General features: G+C 38.6%; 3 protein-coding genes across 3 annotated transcripts; 2 read left to right on the top strand and 1 right to left on the bottom strand.

The window, feature by feature from the left end:
• Nucleotides 1-8,416: 8,416 nt before the first annotated feature.
• Nucleotides 8,417-10,165, top strand: GCK72_022992 (uncharacterized protein; the record flags this gene model as incomplete). Its single annotated transcript, XM_003095281.2, has 8 exons — nt 8,417-8,515; nt 8,562-8,783; nt 8,831-8,990; nt 9,060-9,178; nt 9,227-9,448; nt 9,496-9,873; nt 9,918-10,035; nt 10,131-10,165. 8 exons carry the CDS (start codon nt 8,417-8,419, stop codon nt 10,163-10,165), a joined length of 1,353 nt encoding a protein of 450 aa, XP_003095329.2.
• A 750-nt stretch (nt 10,166-10,915) lies between these two features.
• On the bottom strand, nt 10,916-11,888 carry GCK72_022991 (uncharacterized protein; the record flags this gene model as incomplete). The annotated part of the gene is made up of 6 exons (XM_053735167.1): nt 10,916-10,988; nt 11,147-11,241; nt 11,316-11,365; nt 11,415-11,514; nt 11,564-11,683; nt 11,772-11,888. The coding sequence occupies 6 exons, from the start codon at nt 11,886-11,888 to the stop codon at nt 10,916-10,918; spliced, it is 555 nt and encodes a 184-aa protein (XP_053578733.1).
• Nucleotides 11,889-13,115: 1,227 nt separating this feature from the next.
• On the top strand, nt 13,116-13,641 carry GCK72_022990 (uncharacterized protein; the record flags this gene model as incomplete). The annotated part of the gene is made up of 2 exons (XM_053735166.1): nt 13,116-13,217; nt 13,264-13,641. The coding sequence occupies 2 exons, from the start codon at nt 13,116-13,118 to the stop codon at nt 13,639-13,641; spliced, it is 480 nt and encodes a 159-aa protein (XP_053578732.1).
• Nucleotides 13,642-22,234: the final 8,593 nt, after the last annotated feature.

The following is a 22,234-nucleotide window of genomic DNA, read 5'->3' as shown; positions in this document are numbered from 1 at the left end:
CACAAATTTTGTTTCATGATCGAATCGCGTTTCTCCTTTGCAGGAATTTGACACGTGTTCGTTGGATGATTCTGTTGGCAGAATGTGCAGGGAGCTGATCTCCATTTTGATGGCTTTGGGGGCCGTGATTGCTTGTGTCGGCTTTCGTTGTTCCGAGGTGACTTTGCGGAGATCGAAAGCTTATTAACCTCAGCTGTGCAGATCTCGGTGAGCTGCGTACGGTTTTTCTTTCGTTGTTCCGCATCGTCAAGTGCACGGTTTTCTGAAATTAGAGTCTGGATCAGGGTGGATGCCTCCAAAAAGGATGGAGTCGAGTTCCGTGTCTGCTTGATGAAAGATCGCATTATGCGAATTGGTAGCTTGTCGACAAAGGTGTCGATCAAGAACGGGTCGTTTATTGAGACCTGGCATTTTTGCAGAGAATTGGTGAGACAGACGTGTTTCATCACATCCTTATCCATCTGCTCGTAATCCGATTGGTGGAACGGCAAATTTCTGTAGCTTTCGATCAACTGTTTGCGTCGATCATTTTTTCGGTTGTATACCTTTTCAAGGTTTGTGCGTAATTCATCATATGCCCCTTCCGATAACTCATCAGATGTGATTAAGTCCTTCGCATCACCTTCTAGCAGGGATATCAGGATATTCTGTTTCATGATGGTATCGATCGATGGGTTAGTGTGAACAAGAGAATTGAAACGAGTGATGAATAGAGAGTATTGTTCGTTTTCTCCAGAGAATGGTTTCAAAGTGTTGAAGATGGTGTTAAGGTCTGCGGACTGTGTGCTGTGAGTGCCGATTGGTGAGCCGCGAGCTGGGCTCGGGCTTTGAATCACCGGACTGGCAGTTTCTGGAGACTTTGTGTTGTTGGCTCCACAGACATCGTTGGAGTTTCCTGCATTTTGTGTGTTGCTGAGGCATAACTGATGAGCGTCGTGTGTGGATTGAGGGTCCACGCTCTGTAGTGAGTGGGCACAACGTGATTGTTGTTGTTGTTGCTGTTCAAGTTGGTCTTGAACCATCTCCAGATTGCTTTTCATGGCTTGTATAGATTGCAGAAATATACCTTGTGTTCTGGCATGTGTTTCCACTTTTTTGTCTACTTTTTGAACCGCTTTGTGAATAGTCTCGGTGACCTCAACTTTCACTTTTTCGCTGAAACGGCGTAATAGTGTTTCCAACACCTCATATGTTATCTCAGGTTCAGAAGTGTTATCGTTTGGGAACACAGTAGTAGTTGGTTTGGAATTGGTATGAGTATCCTTGTCTTGTTGATGTCCTTTCTTTGGCTGGGTGCCAGTCAAGATTGGACCGTTTGGTTCAGAAGATTTGGGGAAGAAGTGGTTTCCCGTATTGTCCTTGGTGGGGGACCGACCGTAATCGTCTTTTGATGAAGTTGTCGGACTGCTGGGAGTGCGATCCTGATTGTCGTTGGAGGGAGAAGATAAAGTATGCTCTTCCTCCGTTTTATTGGAATGAGTGCGCTGGTGATCGTGATCCTGACTGTTGTCCGACTCGCTGGTCGACGGCAGTGCCTGGAGCGCGGACTGGACTCGTGGATTGATGATTGTCTCGTCCGATGTTTTGCGCCTGGGTGCCAGTGGCTGGGTGTCAGCCAGGTTTTTAAGCATTACTTCGATGTGTTGAAGGATTGCTTTACCTTTTGTGATCAGCTCGGGGTAGCCACGCTCCTTGATGTGATCGCAAAGTGCGACTACGTTTTTTATGCGAACTTCAGAGTTGGAGCACAACGCTGGATGTTTCAGGACTAGCGACAATGCTTCGCTGTCAGAATTGTCGAGCTTGGTGAGCTGCTCGGATAGTTTGGTGTAACTCGCCTGGAGGATTGAGGCAATCTCCGGCTCGTCAGGGTTGTCGAGGATCAGTTGGATTCCTTCGATCATAAGAGCTGTTTTCTTGGCTCGTTTGGAGAAAATGGATTTTGCCGGAGCAAGGTTTTTCCATTGCTTGGCGGTGGTCGACTTCGATGACCCGTGATGGTTTCTTTTCTTGCGGTTTCCACCGGTTTTCTTCGAAGTGTTGTTGCGACGAGAAGAACGTGCACGACGGTTGGATCCCGAATGTTGCTCTGAAATATTGGTCCATTAGTATGAGGGTCTCGTGAGTATGGTGTCTGGATTTTTGTGAATCTTGTTATTCGACTCTTGCTGATTCGATCCCGTGTACTGTATTAGCGTCTCCTGGAGGTGATTCTCCGTGGTACGGGGCAGAGACGTGTCGGAATCTCCGGAAAGCCGTGGGCTTTCAAGTCACAAAAAGACCGATATTTCTGATAAACGTCCCGGAACGTTTACTGATAAGACCTGGTAGTGATCGAGAGTATTTGTTACAGCTCGCATCGTGCGTATTACGGAACTTTGGTGTTTTCTTATCATTGGTCTAGAAATATCGAATTACTAGGTATCATTATGTCCTGCTCAGGCTGCCGTTGGGCCCTTGACAGGATGAGAGACATATGAGTCTACGTAACTTCCGACGGAATAGTGCGTCTTGTTGACTTATGAGTTTGTTGCGGGCTCGTACCTATGCAGTTCCGAGGTGTAGTACGAGAATGGTTTGCTGAAAGGTGCTGAAAGGTGTACTACATTGTGTAAGTAACTAGCAAACTGTAGGTGGTTCAGTGGATAGTTTATTCTTGTGACTTCGTAATCTGTGTAAAAATGTGAGAACAAGAAGGTGATTTCAATAAACTCTTTTATTGTCTATTTTAAAAGAAGAAGACAATGTGGTTCGATATCGAGTAGGATACAAGGCGGTGGTGACTTCATGGGTGTCGGGTGTTGCTTTAGTTCTGGGTGTCGGCATTCTTGGGCTGTGCGGTGGGTTTCTCGTGGCATAACGCGCTCAGGTGCGGCTGTTGGCACGTGAAGCACTTGCGCGTCTTTTTGAAGCAGTCTTTCTGAGCGTGGCCACCTCTGCCACAATGTGGGCAGAGGTGGAGAGTGTTCAGGCGGGACCAACGAGCACCCGAAGTGATGTACTCGGGACAGTCCAATGCTGCGTGACTGCCCACACAAAATATGCAGCGAACGTCCTTCTTTGCTGGGGAAGCTCCTGACGCTCCCGTTGATTTTCTTTTTTGAGCCTTGGTTTCCTCTGTCTTCGTGAGGTTATCGAGTCGTGCCTCGATGGAGTCGAGTTTGCCGATGAGCTTAGTGATCACGTCGCTCGAGATCGGTGGAGCTAGTGGGGTTCTCTTGTCCCTTTTTTCCTTTTGTGGTGGAAGTCCTGTAATAGTACCGTCAGTGTGGGTAAATGTGAGTGGGTTTCGGCTCCTCGCGGTGTTCCTCGTGGGGGAACGGCGGAGCCTATCATTGTTTTCTGTGGTTTTGACTCTAGCTCACCGGATGCTCCGGTGACCGCGGATGGTGCGGTTCCTGCTCCCCTGTGGAACCCCTTCTTAGAATCACTCTCGCCACCACTGGGTTGTGTACCACAGTCGATGCACCATGTTCTGACTTATAAGGCGTGGAACCCCAAGTCAGACTAGTTTGGCGACAGTAATAACAAGAAGAAGTTTCACAACTTTATTAGGGAATAATACACTACTAACCGAGTTCATTCAGCAATGGGATTTTGGGCTTTCCTCCAACGGGCTCCGTGGTATCCATAGGCACGGGCGGTGGCGGCATCTCGTCCTTCTCCTTCTTCGGGATGGTTCCTTTCGAAGCAGACGATGGCGGGGATGGCATGAAGGCGGAGACGGCTTGGCAGTTGAAGAAGGCTTCACAGGAAGCGGTTTGAGTGATCTTCTGGTCGATTCTTCTTCCTTTTATGTACAGAATGTAGGGCAGATCGTTATCTCCAGGGCACACGGTCACGATTGAAGGCCAAGGTCACGGGTATTTGTTGTAGTCGAGAAGGTTAGCATTGCCAGACGGTTGGAAGGTCACGTGGGTTAGTTAATGTATTATTAATGTGAAGTTGTAGTCTGGTGGAGACAGTTGTAATTATGCTGGAGCCGTTGTGGCTTTGGTAGATTGTGTTAGGTCGTGAATTGAGACCTATTAATTCCGCGACACGCTGGTTTGAGTAAATAGCAGATGTCTTTATCCGACGTAAACATATCAACTAATTCACACACTGTCTTTCTCGGTCAATGGTTTTGGACGTTTTTCTTCACATATTACCATCTGCTTCCTTATCTCCTTGGGAAATCGGTCCGTTACGCATGACTTAGTGGGAAACTTGGAACCTTAACCGATCGAATTAGAGGACACACCTGTCCTACTCCACATGCCCGTCTTCTCATTTTATCCACATTCGTTTGAATTTTTCAGGTCTTGTTACTGTTAACACACACCACCTGCTTACTTATCTCCATGAGAAATCACCCTTTATGACCTATCTTAGTACACCACCAGATGGCTGCTGGACTCCGCCCTTTGGCACTGAGTCTCCTATTCTCATCTTTTTGATTCAGTCGTCCCCCATCACTCAGTAACTGATTAGAATTAATTAGAATTAATATGAATCCTCCCGATCTAGAATATATCAGAATTAAAAAAAAATATGTGAAAACAGGATAAGTTCTTTTCATATATTAGAATTTCATAAAAATATCCAAAAACAGGATAATTTCATTTCGACTGACTTCCCCCACCATTCTTATCTGTGTCGGGTCCGGTTAGACACGGTCAGTTACGCTGCGTGAGATCTATACTTATCCGGGCTGAAGGATACTTCAATAGACGCGGGTTTGAATCCTCCCGATCTAGAATATATCAAAATTTCATAAAAAATTTTAAAAAATAGGATAATTTCTTTTCGTTTATCAGAATTTCATAAATAATATCCAAAAACAGGATAACTTCTTTTTAATTAACTTCCCCCACCATTCTTATCTGTGTCGGTTCCGGTTAGACACGGTCAGTTACGCTGCGTGAGGTCTATACTTATCCGGGCTGTGGGTTTACTCACGGTAGACGCGGGTTTGAATCCTCCCGATCTAGAATATATTCAATCCATCTTATCACTAAAGCATGTTCTTTTTTTCCTTTCAACTGACATCCACCAATCTTTCTTGTTTTCATAAAAATCCACAAGTGCAACGACGGATGGAAGAATCAAAGACCGCCAGCCTACGGAGAGATTGATAACAAAATGTAGCGAAGAAAGGAGGAAAGTGAATAATCAAGCATCTTGAACAGAGGTCAGTTCTTACCAAAACTTGTTTTTTCAGAGTAGATTTCAACCGTCGTTTGAAATTGGTTTTCGTTTTAGGTGATTTCTTCTACCACTAGACATTCGCTAGTATCACACATACACATTTTCCCAGTTATTTTCACTATTCCCATTCATATGATCTTTTCCAACTTTCTCACTTTCACCTTTCCAACTCTTTAGATTTTTTCCTGATTCCTCATTTCAAAAATGATAAGTTCTCTCTTCAGACACCAGCAACCACTAGAATATTTGAACATCTCAGTTAAAGTATCAAAAACAGTATACTTTCTATTCTTCTGACTTGTCCCACCATTCTGACCCAAGACATTACCACTTAGACTCGGTCAGGTAATTTGCGAGCGGTCCCCAAATAATAATCATAGAGACAGGTGAGAACAAGTCATAAACGTGAAAAAGTCGGCACGTGTTCTTGTTGTTCTTCTCTACTGCAGAGAGACTCATCCTTTATCTTTCTGGGAAATCAAATAGGTGATGACAAGTAGACCACGCCCCCCGTCATAATGAGACTGGTAGAAAACAGTCAGTTATCTCTTTCACTCCCGTAACCGAGCAATTCACTCTTTTTGCTTTCTGAGTTTACAAACTAGTGTTTTCTTTTTCAGTGCTTATGTATATCGGATACAGAGGAGACCAACAATCGCGAAGGATGAGGAATCATCGAGTACGAGATGCGGTTGTCAAGGAAGAAACGGATTGAGAGGAATAACATGAAGATCGTTTTGATAGACGTGAGTTTTAACCCCTAGAGTTAATATGAATTTCTAGAGAATATCAGAATTTCGAAAAAAAATATTAAAAACGGGATAATTCTTTAAAAATTAACTTCCCCCACCATTCTTATCTGTGTCGGTTACGGTTAGACACGGTCAGTTACGCTGCGTGAGGTCTATACTTATCCGGGCTGTGGGTTTACTCACGGTAGAATCTTACAAAATTCAGACAGAAGCAATGTTTCAGAAAATCACCACATCAAAGTCTTTTTTCTTCTTTTTTTTACTGTTGGTCAACGTTTCTTGGTCAGTAGAGCTAAGCATCATTGAGAAATTTTTTGAAAGTACGTTCAATTTTTTGTTTTTTCAAATTTCAGCTCATATGAAATTCTAAACCAGGGTATCTCGTTTATGTGAAACTATTGTTACAATTGTTATTTTACGGAATGATCAAAATTATTTTCAGTGAAACTGAAAAATAACAAACAATTTGTAGTATAATTGCCCGAATAATATCAAAAGTCAAAGATTAGAAGTCAGAAGAAATACAAACTGTTATCTGTCACACTTCTTGGAAAAACAGAAATCGAGAACAAAATTGAACGGTTAATAACAAATTAAATGGTCAAATACTAAATTCAGTGTAGTTTCTGTTATTGAAACAAGTTTTATGAGTGTTCCAAAGTCGGGAGGAGCATAGTGCGCTGAGTCGTTGGATAGTGGTGGACGTGCTCGTCTTCTTTATAGTCAGGACAACCTCAAACTTGGGTAATTAAACCTTTATTAAAAAATAAAAGATAAACTCTCGCCAGTGCTTTTATACTGGGCAGAGGCGGAGCCAGACAGGAAATGTGTCGGTGAAAGAATTCAATTAAAACAGATAGAAAGAATGATTCAAGACTAAAAGCCTATGAATCATATCCGATGGGAGCGGGGAAAAGAAAGTGGGAGATGTACAAAGTACAATCGAGCTCACATAGGCATCTCAATGAACTAGAATTGAGCGCGGTATGATAGAGCCAATAAAAAATGCCTCGGAATTAATAAATTGTGAGAGATTACAAGTTTCTGACCATTCAATTCTTAAAGAGGTCGACCTCTTTCCATTTCATAAACTATCAAGTTGATTTAGTTTTTGGTTTTAATTCAATGTTGGTAAAGGGTTGGGAAAGAAAAGAAGCTGTAAGAGAAGAAAAGCAGAATATCAAGCGTCGGATAAGGTCACAAAAAAAAGAAAAATGGGAATCAGCGCGAAGGATACTACAGGAAAATAGAAAACGTAAGATGAAGAGTGAAAATAAGGCTAGGAGTATTTGGAAAAAATGGAATCGGCAAAACGTCGGCATTGGTTGAAGTTTCCAGAATTGAAGTACAATTTTGTGGATCGTAAGCAAGTGATACTGATGTCATCAACTGTTTCGCTTGGCATCTATCGGGTACTGTTCCGTTTGGCACCTATCGGGTTTGGTGCATGCTTTTCAAATTCCAACCTTTTTCCAATGCAAGAAATAAGAACAGGAAATATTGTGCATGAAGGAAGGTCAAGGTTATAAGGATACCGGTCACGGAGATATTGAACTCATTTTTTCACGTACCTCGAGTGCGTATATAAAATAAATAAATAAATAAAGATTAACAACGCGACAGTGATGTTGCTTCATGATTACTCTTCGGAAAATGTTCTGTTCCCACAAAGTCAGAGATATCAAAAAGCCGCAACGCGACAGTTCTTCTGCTTTCCAGGAGCCTTTCTCAACACAGAGAGACCTCCAGTTCAGTGATGCCAACAGGACAGACAAAAGCTGAACTATCATTAATCTTGTTCTATCTCACTTTTTGTATTTTTAGAAGCTCTGTCTCATAAAGCACGAACTTCTATTTTATCGTCTTTTTTTAAACGCATTAAAACACAATCAGCTGTGTTTACAAACACTATTGGGCGAGATGTTCAATTTTCAGTATAATAACTCGTTATATTTTATTCATTTTCTCCATCGTTCATTTTTACACTTGTTATTTTAATGATATTGACATGTGAACTCAGAGAAACAAACTCCGAAAAAGTTTTTTTGCTCTCGGATATTCTGTGCAAAATAAATACAAGAATGAATGTCAGAAAACTGACGAAAACATTTTTACACATTTGAAGCAACTCATCCACACTATACCTACTCTGCCTCCTAGACAGAGAGAATCTTCCCAGATCACCGCAAAGTAAACGACCTCTTCTCTCGCGTCGCAAGAAAGGTGTGCAAGTGCGCTCCACTGGACCACCGCATTTGGCGAACAGAATGTATTCATTCGAGAGCGAAACATCCGTGTTTTCTCTCTATTTGTCCTCGTTATCTGACTTTTTCTCTTTTCATTTTAAGTTTTGCTTCTTTGTCTGTTTTTTGCTGACGATTTCTTATAGACTTTTTTTGTTTTATACTAGTTAGTTTTAATTTCGCTGCGTTGTGTTCGTATCGCTCACGTAAATGTTGTTTTGTCAGGTGGCAATGTCGGAACCGACGCATAAAAACGACGATACCAAATGGAAAGTCTTCTCAATGTCTGATAAAACACTCGGAAAAGATCCGAAGTATCCCAACTCGTTGGTGAGTTAATAGTCCATAAACTCCTGATTTAATTACGCAATTTCAGACCAACTGGGTAATATCGGATGATAAATCCCTTCAGCTGCTTCCCAGTCACTACGCACTCCCAGAAAACATTCGAAAAACTCAGAAAATGGATTATTTTCTGATCGATTACGACGAATTGCGTGCAGTCGAACAAGTCGAATCGCGTTTTCCGGGATTCACGTGGAAAACGTGTGCAGATTTCTTTGGGACTTTTGACACGTTTGCAAAGATGCTGAAGATGGTAATAGTTGCTTGAAATTAAATTTTTTCATTAAAGTTCATTTTCAGTTTGGCGGTGGTGTCCAGAAGAAATTTTACCTTCGTGTAATCTCTGCTAATGTGATGGGCGACGAGCAATCAGGAGAATCTAGAGTTTTTGCTGATGAGGTGGCGATTATGATCCCATTTTTGAGGGAACAACAAGGAATGCCTTTTGAGAACGCTGCAGGTCAGTATATTGAATTGATGTTTTAGTTTCCTAAGCAAAGCCCGAGTGGGAAGAAAACAGGAATTTCAGATGAGCAAGTTAATATTTTCAAAAGGTTGAATCCAATCGAACAATTTTTTTCCACTATCACGCTCAACGATTTGGAAAAGTTGCTCGAAGAATATGATGTTGACAAGTCGTTATTGACTGTAAGCATTTAAAATACAGAACTCCAAGTAAATTACTCATTCTTTCAGCTTGTTGACGATCCCGTTCACGTCATTGGATGGAGATCATTTGAAATGACGGGTACACCGTTCAAAATTCTTAATGCTTTTAGTACTCAAATCATCAGCAAAAATCAGGCGATACTGTACATGTTTCAACACTTAGTTTGCGGCGTGAATTGGGAAGGAGTTTCACTCAGTATGAGATCCCATATCATTGGGGTCATCGGTGCTTGTACTCTATGTAAAAGTGTAAGCAGTTAAATTACATGCCAGTAAACATTTGTTGGAATATTTAGGGTGATTACATGGCGTTTCACACTGTAGTCAACCTTATTGTTCTTATGAATCGAGACTCCTCCAATTTCCACAATGTCAAAAAAACGAAGGTCGACATAATGTACCAAAGCCAGTCTCCAAATGATCTGGTTGGTTATGACGAGTACAAAGAAATTGCTGCAGCTTTCAACTTGCCGCTTTACGTATTTGTGAATATGAAATTGCCGGCTCTGCCAGTATGGATGCTCAGAGCATTGCTCACACTCGGATGGCTTCACAGCATAGTTCAAAATGATGTCAAGTTGCACGATTTTGTCGCTGGCATTGCTGAGGCAACCATAACTGCTCTTATGGCTACAATTCCGAAAGTTGATCGAAAGTTCATTAGAGATGTACAGGTACATAGAGTTACGAAATGCATGTATTACTAGAATTTTTCCAGAAAGAAGCTCTTGGCTACATTTTTAAACAACTTGGATTGAAAGAAGAACAAGGCAAGGTTTTGGATGTCCATGCCCAGCAACAAGAGGGAAAGATTGAAAAAGATTGTCCGGAAAAAAGTAAGTCGCATACAGAGAGGGCATGTTCAAAGAATCACGACTGTTTGATCACCTGATCACTGCCTGTAATCACACTTCATTTTGTTATGTTTCAGATGGAAAGCGCAGAGGACAAAACGATAAGAGATAAAAGATTCCAATTGTTCTCCATCTACTGTCATTTGAACGTAATCTTCGACACATCATACGGGTTATTATCTTTTCTCTGGTTGTCGCCATCACGCCTCCACGTTTTATAATTATGAAGTGTTCCGCAGTCACTGTGATATATCCAATTCATGCGTATCTTTTTTGCTATTGTAGTTTTTTAAATAAACCCGTCTTCTGTATTTTCGCATTCAAATTATTTCGCGATTATCCGGGTAAATTTTTCATCGTCCCCTCACGAGATCATTCAAAGGGTGGGTTCATAGTGAGAAATGCGGGGCAACAATATAAAATAATGACTGGTAACAGGGGAATAGCACAGTAATATAGGTTTACCAATTTAAAATACATTTTGTATAAATATAAGAAAGTAATACGTGGAAGGGTGGTTTGAGAACAAAGGGTAAACTCTAATAGCGGGTTATACAGCATATAATTAGAGTTGTATTATTATCTTCTGCAATTGTTCCCGACCATCCACCACCCAACTTAAACCTTAAAGGTGATCGGAGTAGGAATGCGAAGTAGCTTTAGGATTCTCACAGCAATCCACTTGGACACCTTGTCTAAGGCTCTGAGCACCCAAAAGCGAAGGCATAATATCTCTCAAAGTAGAATCGACCTATTTCTTCTCCATACAATCTCATTAACTGGTGGTCTGGCCCAATTGCTCATTATTTAAAAATTACTTCAAGAGTGACCAAATAACAATAAAACGCATTGTAGATGTAGATCAATCATCGAAATAATCTCGATTGATTGGAACGCGAACATTGTTGACGTAGAGCTTGTGTATTATTCCAATCCTGAAAAATATCATCAATATTCAAAATATTCGTTCATAAATGTATTTGTATCTGTGTATCTGTGCAATCTGAAATATTATGTGGATTCCCAAATAGATATAATGATGCTTAGTTCTTCAGTGCTGTAGTTTATCCAACTACCTAAATAATGAACTCACTCGATGTTCCCACTACCGATAGCCACAATCTTGCACGGAGTTGCTTTTACGCCAACGGTGAAAGAAGTGACAGTTTCATCATCGAGAAACTCTCCCTGTAAATCGTTTGATTATTACACATCAAACTATGATAAAAGTAGTGTCACACATGTGAAACTTCAAAACTTACAGTAGTTGGAACAATGATTCCATTAGCTCGAATTTCCATTGTGGACTTGTCTGTAGTTTTCTAATTAAAAAAAAAATCACTGCCAGTTCTCAAACCAACCAAGATCGATTTTCCACTTGACTCCATCAATATTGCAATCCCATGATTGCCATTGTCGGTGATGTTCTTTTTTATAATCCTTCAGCAACTTTCCGTCGACCTGAAAACATTTTTTTTTGAGTTTTAGTAATCACTTCTCTGAATCTCACTTTCAGAGCGTACATCAAAAGCGTAGGATTGGCGGCTTTCACCATGACTCGACATTGAAGAGTATCCACTTGGAATGATGCTTTTCCAGTCATCTTGTATTGTCCTGTACGGAACAATTCCTAAACAAAACACAAGTTATATTTCACAAAAAAAACAACAACATTCTATCTAATCTTAGATTTTCATTGATATAACTCCTGAACTCACATTCCCATCAACACGAAGAACTCTGACTCCAGTTCTCTCTCCGTGTTCAAATTCGACAACATGAATTTTCGATTTTAGTGGAATTTTCCACAAGATTACATCTTCCGAATTGGACATGACGATACCAAGCGTCGAGAGGGCTGAAACAACTAAAAATTTTTTCACAGATAAAAATGGTCAATAAAACATTTTTTTAAAGCTATCTTTCAATAGAGAATAAAAGACAGCGTAAACAATAACAGAAAAACAAGTTTATGAGAGAGAAGTAAGGATGGGTCTTAGAGTACACACAGGGTAGCATACCATGGGGCTTTTAACACACCACATGGATGACGTCACTAAAATCACTTTACTTGAGTGTTTTCATGTTATTTTATTTGTTTTTTGTTTAATTTTTGCTTTATTTTAGCAAACTTATTGAATAGAATATTCTTTAAACTTTATTTTCAACTTTAAATTAATTTATTTCATCAACTTATTCAATTATTCATATTACTAATTTGTTTTATCGACTTTTTGACTTATTATTTTTCGACTATTCATTTATTTATTTAATTATTTGTTTTTGATTTTAATGTAGTTTCATCCATGTATTTTTTATCGTCAATGGGAAAGTTGTTTCTATTCATTCCTGATATTATAGTTTTCTAAATTAGTTCTAATAATCAGACAGGTGTTATAAGACTTGTGATTTTTGCCACTTGTCTGTACTATAAGAATTCACATGAAATCCATTTCAATATAGTTTTTTGTTTTGTAGACAATTTAGCTCTTACTGATATTGTGATGTACTGATGGCGACAAGATTGATTGTGTCTTGCTAAATATAGCTGTTCATATAACAATACGGGTAATCTAGAATTTCAAACGGGTACGAGCGTTATTTGTCGGTAGATACCAGAAAAAAAGTCGCTTTTTATGCTCAAAGCACTATTTTTCCACGTTTTCAAGACATTCTGCTTGCAATAGTAGTGACAAAGAGGGCGGAGCTTGTGAAAACTAGTAGAAACCAAACAAAAAAGTAGCTTTTTATGCTCAAAGCTCTATTTTTCCACGTTTTCAAGACATTCTGCTTGCAATAGTAGTGACAAAGAGGGCGGAGCTTGTGAAAACTAGTAGAAACCAAACAATAAAGTAGCTTTTTATGCTCAAAGCACTATTTTTCCACGTTTTGCGCATAATAGTAACAACAAAAGGGGCGGAGCTTGTGAAAACTATAAATATCCCAACATTGAGCACTAAAAACTATTCTACCTTTCTATTCCCGTTAAATATTGTGTGATTTTCCTATTTCTGATTTTAAATTTATTCAACTCTGTAACCAAGTTTCGAATACTGCCCACAATGAGTACATCTGGAGAAAACAACGAATCATCCACCGGAAATCAAGCAAGAACATTGGTGGAGTGGATAAAAGAAACATCTGTGGGATTTTTGTCTGAAGAGGTAAGTTCTATTTTTTGATTGAAAATGTTCATTCTTTGATTTTCAGGAGCTGAAGAAAGAACCAGTCAACGTTCTGAGAAAAACTGTCGATGAAGCTCAGGGATCATTCCGTGGAACAGTCACAACCATCTCATTGTTCACCGAGTTGTCGAAAGTCATCACTGTCGACCCATTGGGACCTGAAGCGTTTGGAGAATGTGTACACGATCTTATTATAATGCATAATCCATTCTCTGGTCCGAAAATTTATGTCTCTGTTTCCATTGAATCGCCTGAAAGAAATCAACCACTTGGTACTTGTTTCGGAAAACTCAATGCTATCACAGGTGAAACTATTTCAAACTGCTTGGAAAATAGTGGACAAGACCTTGAACTGAACACCCCAAATATTACTATCAAATTGACCTATCTTGTTTCTCCATAAACTGTTATATTTACAAATATCTTATAAATAAATATTTTAAACCCGTACGCAACACGACATACTAGAAAGAATACTGTACCTGGTGCTACATTCCCACCATAAGTGTTATAGTGAGATAAACCATGCTCTCACAAAGATCTTCGTTCTTGGTTCATATTTTGTTGTATTTTGTGAACAAGACTTTTGTTTGATATTTCTTTGTTCTGATATATCATGCCACCAAAGATTCAATCTGATTTTTCTGTTGAAAACTTTTGTAGTGTAAAAAGAAAAATTAAGATGCACATAACTAAATCTTCCTATATGTTGAATTTGCATTGGAACAATTTTAACAATTATTTGAAGATTGTTTCTATTTTCCAACAATAAACTGTGGGTTGAATGAGAATGTGCGCTCATGTAAAGCACAAACACACTACTCCTTTCGTAAGCAACATTCGCTTTTTGGTTAACAACCTTGTCTTTTGAAAATCATACCAGGGATCGAACCTTCTTTGTGAAGGTTCTCTTTTGTATTTTACTGTTGTTATATACCACTCGCTTACAAAAATTCTGAATGAAAGTGAAAAAAAAAAGACTAAAGTTGTAGAGGCAAAAGTTTGTAGAGTTTTTGTCTGTAAAAAGCAGAAACGACATTGTTTTGAGCATTTGAACAGAAAAAAAGTGGTTGGTATGTAACCATCATGTTTCTGTATGTATGCATGTCATGGAGCGGTTTTGAAATAAAGTATGCTTGAAACATTAAGCAAACTCAAAAAACGCCGTGAGATACCAAAAAGTTGCTGAGAAGACCAATTTTTCAAAATTACGGAGAAAACTTTAAAAATACGGAAAAACAGTGAAATTCAGAGTTAGAGTAATGATGACTCATCGTCATTTTGTGAAAATAATGGAAAAACAAAGAGTTTACGGTGGAACATGTATGTAACCGTGAAAATGACCATATTCGTTATTTTAACCAATATTCGTGATGTTCCCGACGCTAAGACCACTATATAAAGCACGGCTAAACGTTATTATTTCATTCATACCTACTTTTTTCCCTTGTATAAGGAACATTTATTTTTCTCCTTAAACTATTTTCTGATATTTCTGTGATGCTCTCCAAGCTGTCATCATCAACTACGAGGCTACGAGTTGGAGAAGAGGTAAGTTATTATCACATTAAATTTAATGTAATAAACTATAATTTAGGAACAAATAGGAGGTGCTAGTGTTCGCGTGGTACAGAAAACCAGTGAAAAAGCCGGTGGACGCTACCATGGCACGGTCGAGACAGTGACACTTGCTCTACAACTATCGAAATCTCTGACAACTGATCCACAATGTGCAGAAACGTTTGCAGATACCCTAGTACAACTTGTTAAAAAACACGATCCGTTCAAAACACCTCGAACAAGAGTTGGTTTAGTTTTTGAGTCTGATGAAATTTTCGACGCTGTAGGATTGACTTTTCGTGAGATTAAGAAAGTCAGGGCGAGTGAAATTGTCGAGAGCATGTCACGAATGTCTCAGTCAAGCAGGTCTCCACTCGAACTAGATGCCCCAAACATTTCTGTGCGAATCACCTACTTGAACCCTCCAGCAGGTAGTGGAAAACGAAAGTTTAACACAGGCAGCGTCATGGATCTCACAGCTTTTGAGAAACGACCAAAACATGAAGAAAGTTTGGAAAAGGAGAAAGCAGATAAAACAACGCGGTCGAACATGATGCCAAATGAAGGTAAACCATTCTCAATTAGTTTATAATTTTTAGATTTTTTCAGTCTTGGAAGATTGTCTATTCCATGCACTTCATCAATCGCTTATGTATCACCAATGGAAACAGAGCAAATCTTTGGAAGATTACAACAAATACCGAAGTTCGATAAGAAAAACTTACAAAAAACCGGGAATGTGCTCTGATGTCTATGAGGCTGTAAAAGTCATGAAAGAGGTAAGTGTTAATTAGTAAAACACACTAATCATTTGTTCTATTTTCAGGAAGCAGAAATGACGAAATCGAACAATTTTGACTTTATAGATGTTGATCACTTACAAAAAACTGTTTTTTCTGGAAAATACCAGATAATTGTGTTTTGTCAAAACTCAACAACACCTTACTATAGAGGTCCATATGTTGGAGAGAAAAAAAGTCTCGTGCTTTACCTCAGCAACGGTCATTATAACGGTGTGAGAAGTATATGCGCCTTACTAAAAACCAGTTACTATTGTTTTTTGTGCAATAGTAGAACAGAAAACGCTGTCACGCACTACAGCTGTCCCCTTCTCCATCGTCTGTGTGGTAAGAAGAATTGTCCAGGTGTGAAGGAAGGAGAACAAAAGAAATGTGAAAGATGTACTGTTGTGTTTCGATCAATCCAATGCTACGAAAACCACATAGCTAAAGGTAAGAACATGTTTTATGTTGATAATCACAGATACTTATTTTTCAGGACCGAATGGAGGTAAAAGTCGATGTGACTACACAGCGGTTTGCAAGAAGTGCGATGGCATTTACTATACAAACAAAGGAAAGAACAATCATCAATGTGGGGCAAAGTGGTGTTCCAGATGTAATTGTAAAAGAACAACACCTCATAAATGTAATATGCCAAAATCGGTGAAGAATGAAAAGAAGTTGACAAGGAAACGAGTCTATTTCGATATTGAGGTAAGTCTAACCAAGAATTTTAATGTTCATTGTTTTAATTTTCAGAGCAGAGCCGACGAATCAACTGGACAGCAGCATCCTGTTTTGTTCGTGGCTCTCCGTTGCTGCCCAAAGTGCTCAGCCAACATACCAAAGTGTCTACAGAGTTTGAAAAGTGAAACATGTGAACATTGTGCACCAGATGGTCGTCTAAAAATAATTGAATGCATCACATCAAAGAACCGTCATGTGAATGTTGGATCTCAAATGACAAAATGGTTATTCGCAGATCACCACAGAGGAAGAGTTGTTGTGGCACACAATGCTTCAGGGTAATTTGACTATTTTCAACATTTAAAATTCTTGTACATATTTCAGGTACGATGCACAGTTCATTCTGGAAAACATAATTGCAAGCAACACTGCAAAGCCAAAACTAATTTTGGAAGGAACAAAGCTTGTATTTCTCGAGTATAACGACGTTCGACTTTTGGACTCTATGAAATTTTTAACAATGAGTCTAGCCTCATTGGGAAAATCATTTGAAGTGGATTCAGTCAAAGGGTAAGCACAAAAAGACTATATAATGTAATAATTTGTTACTTTTCAGAGATTTTCCGGTTCTCTTCATCAAACCTGAGCACTACAACTATAATGGCAGTATTCCCGAAGACAAGTGGTACAATCTGGAGAACAAATCTTCTTCTGGGAAGAAACAACTTCTGAATTTTCTTGAAAGTGAAAGAAAATCAAACAAAACTTTCAATTTTGTTGATGAGATCATGAGGTATTGCTACAACGATGTGTATATACTCGCCAAAGCTATGCACATTTTTGAGAAAGAGTTCGAGACAATGACAGATGTATGTCTTTTGGAGGTAAGTTTCTTTTTAATGTACCATATAATACTTTTTTTTTTTCTTTCAGGAATCCACGACAGCCGCGTCAGCTGCTGCGTTAGTGTTCCGTCGAAACCATCTCGACCCAGAAAAACCAATCGTTTTAGATGTAAAACCGTCGGTTTCCATCAAGTGCTCCGTAATAAGTCAAAAATATTTGGCATGGTTCAGTAAAAAAGAAAATGTTTCACTGGGCATGTCAACGACGTATGGAGAAGAAAAGGTAAATCACTTATATTTTAGATTTAAAATTAATTAATTTTTTTCAGATCGGAAAGTATCGTGTAGATGGTTTTGTTTCACCATGCGAAAAGTATCCCGATGGATTGGTGATTGAGTTCTTTGTGAGTAATTTCATACAAGTAACAAAAATAATTATAGTTTTTACAGGGTTGCTATTGGCATGCACACAGTTGCAGTTATTCTCAAGAATCCATGATTGGCGACATGAGTGCCAAAGAGATTTGGGTACGTGATGAGGAACGGTTAAGCTATTTGAGACGGAAACATCCAGTCAAAGTTGTTTGGGAATGTGAAGTGAATCAGGAACTTGCTGAAAACCATGAAATGCACGACTTTTTCGAAAACTATGAGCCGGTGGTGAGTTATATTTAGGTTAAAAAAAAACTAACTAATGTCAGAATTTCAGGATATTCTACAAAGTGAAAAATCGTTAGCCGGGGGAAGAACTGAAGTATTTCAACTTCAGGCCAACAACTTCAAAAAGGTTCTACGCTACCTGGATGTTGTCAGGTACTTTTACTTTTAAAATCAATATTATTTTAATATTTACAGTCTTTATCCAACCGTCATGAAGCACGAAGCATATCCAATCGGAGCCCCAGAGAATGTTTCACGAAGTACTATCAAAACACCAATCACTCTTCCTGAACACATCACATTCAGAGGTTTTATCAGTTGCAACGTATTACCACCACGACACCTACGACTACCGGTACTACCTATAAAATATGGCGGTAAACTGTTGTTTGGACTTTGTAAGCGTAAGTTCTATTGAGATTTCAGTTTTAAATCTAATTTTTTCAGAATGTTGCAAGGAAAACTGTCAAACGGATTGCGTACACAACAACGAAGAGCGATCATTCAATGGTACATTCACAACTGTTGAAATTCAAAAGGCGTTAAGCGTAGGATATACCATCACAGAAGTGTATCATGTAAGTTGACGAAAATGTTTCTCATTATAATATCATAATTTTCAGGGTATCAAATACGAACATTGGGTGGAAAACAATGCTGATGGAGAAGGAGGCCTATTTACATCATTTATCAACCAGATGATGGAAGAAAAAATTGTAAGTTTTAGATTTGAAAAAAGTGTTTCACTAAAATTTTATTTTTCAGTATAGCTCAGGCTGGCCGTCAAATGTCAAAACCGATGAAGAGAAAAATGCGTTCTGTGATGCTTATTTGGAAAAGGAACACATCCATCTTTCTGACCGTAACCGTTTCAAAAAGAATCCAGGAAAAAGAGCTGTTGCCAAGTTGATGCTGAATTCATTGGTAAGTTTTTAACCGTACTATAATCATAACACTAATTTTTGTTTTTCAGTGGGGAAAGTTCGCACAAAATGTTGATCGAGATGCCACGGAAATCATCATAGACCCGATGGAATTTTGGAAGCTTGTCTATGACACAAACGTAATAATTTCGATTGTACGTTGTGTGAATGACGTTCTGGTTGTGAAATATAGAAAACAACCAGAAACTATGCAGAGCTTGAAAACTAGTGCAATGCAACTCGCTTCATTCACCACATCATATGCACGTCTCCGTCTCTACGATTTTATGGAACGAGTTGGAGGTGAAAACATAATATATACAGGTAAGGAAAAAAAAAACAACACTGAATATACTTATTTTCAATTTTCAGACACCGATTCCATAATATACGCAGTGCCAGATGGAACACAAGATCCTCTCGAACACGACATTGGTCCTTATCTTGGACAACTAACTGATGAATTGGATGGAAAAATGACAGAGTTTGTCAGTTTGGGTCCTAAAACGTACTGTTACAAGGACCTATCCAACAATGAAGAGAAGATTGTCAGAAAGGCCAAAGGAATCACGATAAACGCCAAAGTTGAAAAGAGGTTAAGCTTCGAAACTATGAAACACATGGTGGAAGAAGTCGTTGAAAATATACCTCGAACCACCCTGAATTTACCTCAACACATCATGTACAGGGATAATAACCACAGGGTGTATAGTCGAAATATTGTAAAGGAGTTTAAGTATACGTTCAACAAACGACGACTTCTTACTGATGGATCGACGCTTCCGTTCGGATATTGTGGTATTTAATTTGTTTTTTTCTTTTGAAATAAACCTAATAGTTTTTAAAACACTCTCACTAGATTGAAAAATGCAAAAAGTTTTCTGAATTACACATTGTTTGAATTAGCAAGAACGATAAGGACAACTCCATAACGCTAATATCTGGCAACTATGATGTTATGTTACACTATCTAAAAACAAATTTTGAACTGAAACTAGCTCTTGGGTAGAAAAAAGTTAATTTACGACTTTTTCGCAATTTGGCTAGTGAAATTCCAGTTTTGCGTTTTCTAGGACTGTGACAGGCAACAGTAAACTATACAGTTGCATTTTTCAAACTCAATTACTCACTACGATATCACTTGGAATCAAAAAACGACATTTTTACATGCCGGAATAAACATAAAGATTCAATATAGAACAACCTTGTATTGGGAACTTGAATAATGAAGTTGATATAATTGCATTGTTTTGATGTCAGAATGATGTTTCTGTGAGTGTTATATTCTTCTTGCAACAGTATCTTTTGTGAAAATTTGACAGAAATGTGGCTTTTTCCGTTTGTTGAAACGACAAAACGTCACCTTTTCTTTGTTTCAAAGTGTTAGTCATTTTCCCAAGAAGACAAACAGAAAGACCAGAGTCCAAAATAACACGAACGTATAAAAAACCCGTAATTTTCGAAAAACTTTACGGTACTCATTATCCTGAAAACGATATTTCCGACTATTAAAACTGTATTCTGCGCTTCTTTTTGCATCTATATCAGTCATTTCAATCCTTTTCCTTTTTGTTTGAACGGAATTGGACAAAAATACGTATAAGACAAAACGAGAGAATTGTGGGGGAGCTCAGTGGGATAACCACTGGAATGTTCTCTGCGTCTCTCGCACCTGCACACTCTTTCATTTCTCTGCGTCATTTCCGCACAAATGATATTTCGTCATCTCTCGCGTTGTTCGGGTGCGGTCACTCCTTGTAATTGAATTTTGTTTTTGTTTTAGCGCATCCTTAGTACAGCCTTGAAAATTATTGTTCTCAAACACTTGAAATCGGAAAAACGAGGCAAAATAGATTATGATGGTTCGAAAACAGAATTTGCAAAAAAAAAAAAAAAGAACTACACAGACTGGTAATTTCACGGACCCTTTTTTTTTGCAAATTATGTGAATATTTGACGGAAACAGGAGATAAGACCATCATAATCGTTTTTGCCTCGTTTTCCCGATTTCAAAAAGTATAATATCATGGGTGTTTGAGAACAATAATTTTTGAGGATGCGCTAAGGATGCGCCAATATAACGGTGAGGATACGCTGAAACAAAAACAAAATTCAATGACAAGGAGTGACCGCACACGAAGAAAACGAGAGACAATGCAAAAGTAAGAGTGCGCGCAGAGATGACGAAATATCATTTGTGCGGAAATGACGCAGAGAAATGAAAGAGTGTGCAGGTGCGAGAGACGCAGAGAACATTCCCGTGGTCGTCCCACTGTTTGCTCAAACCGTCACGGTTATTATCGATTCTTATAGGTCCCCCACAAGTCTCTCGTTTTGTCTTATACGTATTTTTGTCCAATTCCGTTCAAACAAAAAGGAAAAGGATTGAAATGACTGATATAGATGCAAAAAGAAGCGCAGAATACAGTTTTAATAGTCGGAAATATCGTTTTCAGGATAATGAGTACCGTAAAGTTTTTCGAAAATTACGGGTTTTTTATACGTTCGTGTTATTTTGGACTCTGGTCTTTCTGTTTGTCTTCTTGGGAAAATGACTAACACTTTGAAACAAAGAAAAGGTGACGTTTTGTCGTTTCAACAAACGGAAAAAGCCACATTTCTGTCAAATTTTCACAAAAGATACTGTTGCAAGAAGAATATAACACTCACAGAAACATCATTCTGACATCAAAACAATGCAATTATATCAACTTCATTATTCAAGTTCCCAATACAAGGTTGTTCTATATTGAATCTTTATGTTTATTCCGGCATGTAAAAATGTCGTTTTTTGATTCCAAGTGATATCGTAGTGAGTAATTGAGTTTGAAAAATGCAACTGTATAGTTTACTGTTGCCTGTCACAGTCCTAGAAAACGCAAAACTGGAATTTCACTAGCCAAATTGCGAAAAAGTCGTAAATTAACTTTTTTCTACCCAAGAGCTAGTTTCAGTTCAAAATTTGTTTTTAGATAGTGTAACATAACATCATAGTTGCCAGATATTAGCGTTATGGAGTTGTCCTTATCGTTCTTGCTAATTCAAACAATGTGTAATTCAGAAAACTTTTTGCATTTTTCAATCTAGTGAGAGTGTTTTAAAAACTATTAGGTTTATTTCAAAAGAAAAAAACAAATTAAATACCACAATATCCGAACGGAAGCGTCGATCCATCAGTAAGAAGTCGTCGTTTGTTGAACGTATACTTAAACTCCTTTACAATATTTCGACTATACACCCTGTGGTTATTATCCCTGTACATGATGTGTTGAGGTAAATTCAGGGTGGTTCGAGGTATATTTTCAACGACTTCTTCCACCATGTGTTTCATAGTTTCGAAGCTTAACCTCTTTTCAACTTTGGCGTTTATCGTGATTCCTTTGGCCTTTCTGACAATCTTCTCTTCATTGTTGGATAGGTCCTTGTAACAGTACGTTTTAGGACCCAAACTGACAAACTCTGTCATTTTTCCATCCAATTCATCAGTTAGTTGTCCAAGATAAGGACCAATGTCGTGTTCGAGAGGATCTTGTGTTCCA

This window comes from Caenorhabditis remanei, chromosome X (genome assembly GCF_010183535.1).
Source record: "Caenorhabditis remanei strain PX506 chromosome X, whole genome shotgun sequence".
NCBI lineage: Eukaryota > Metazoa > Nematoda > Chromadorea > Rhabditida > Rhabditidae > Caenorhabditis > Caenorhabditis remanei.
The sequence above is the reverse complement of the archived record's forward strand: the minus strand, read 5'-3'. Positions and strand labels throughout refer to the sequence as shown.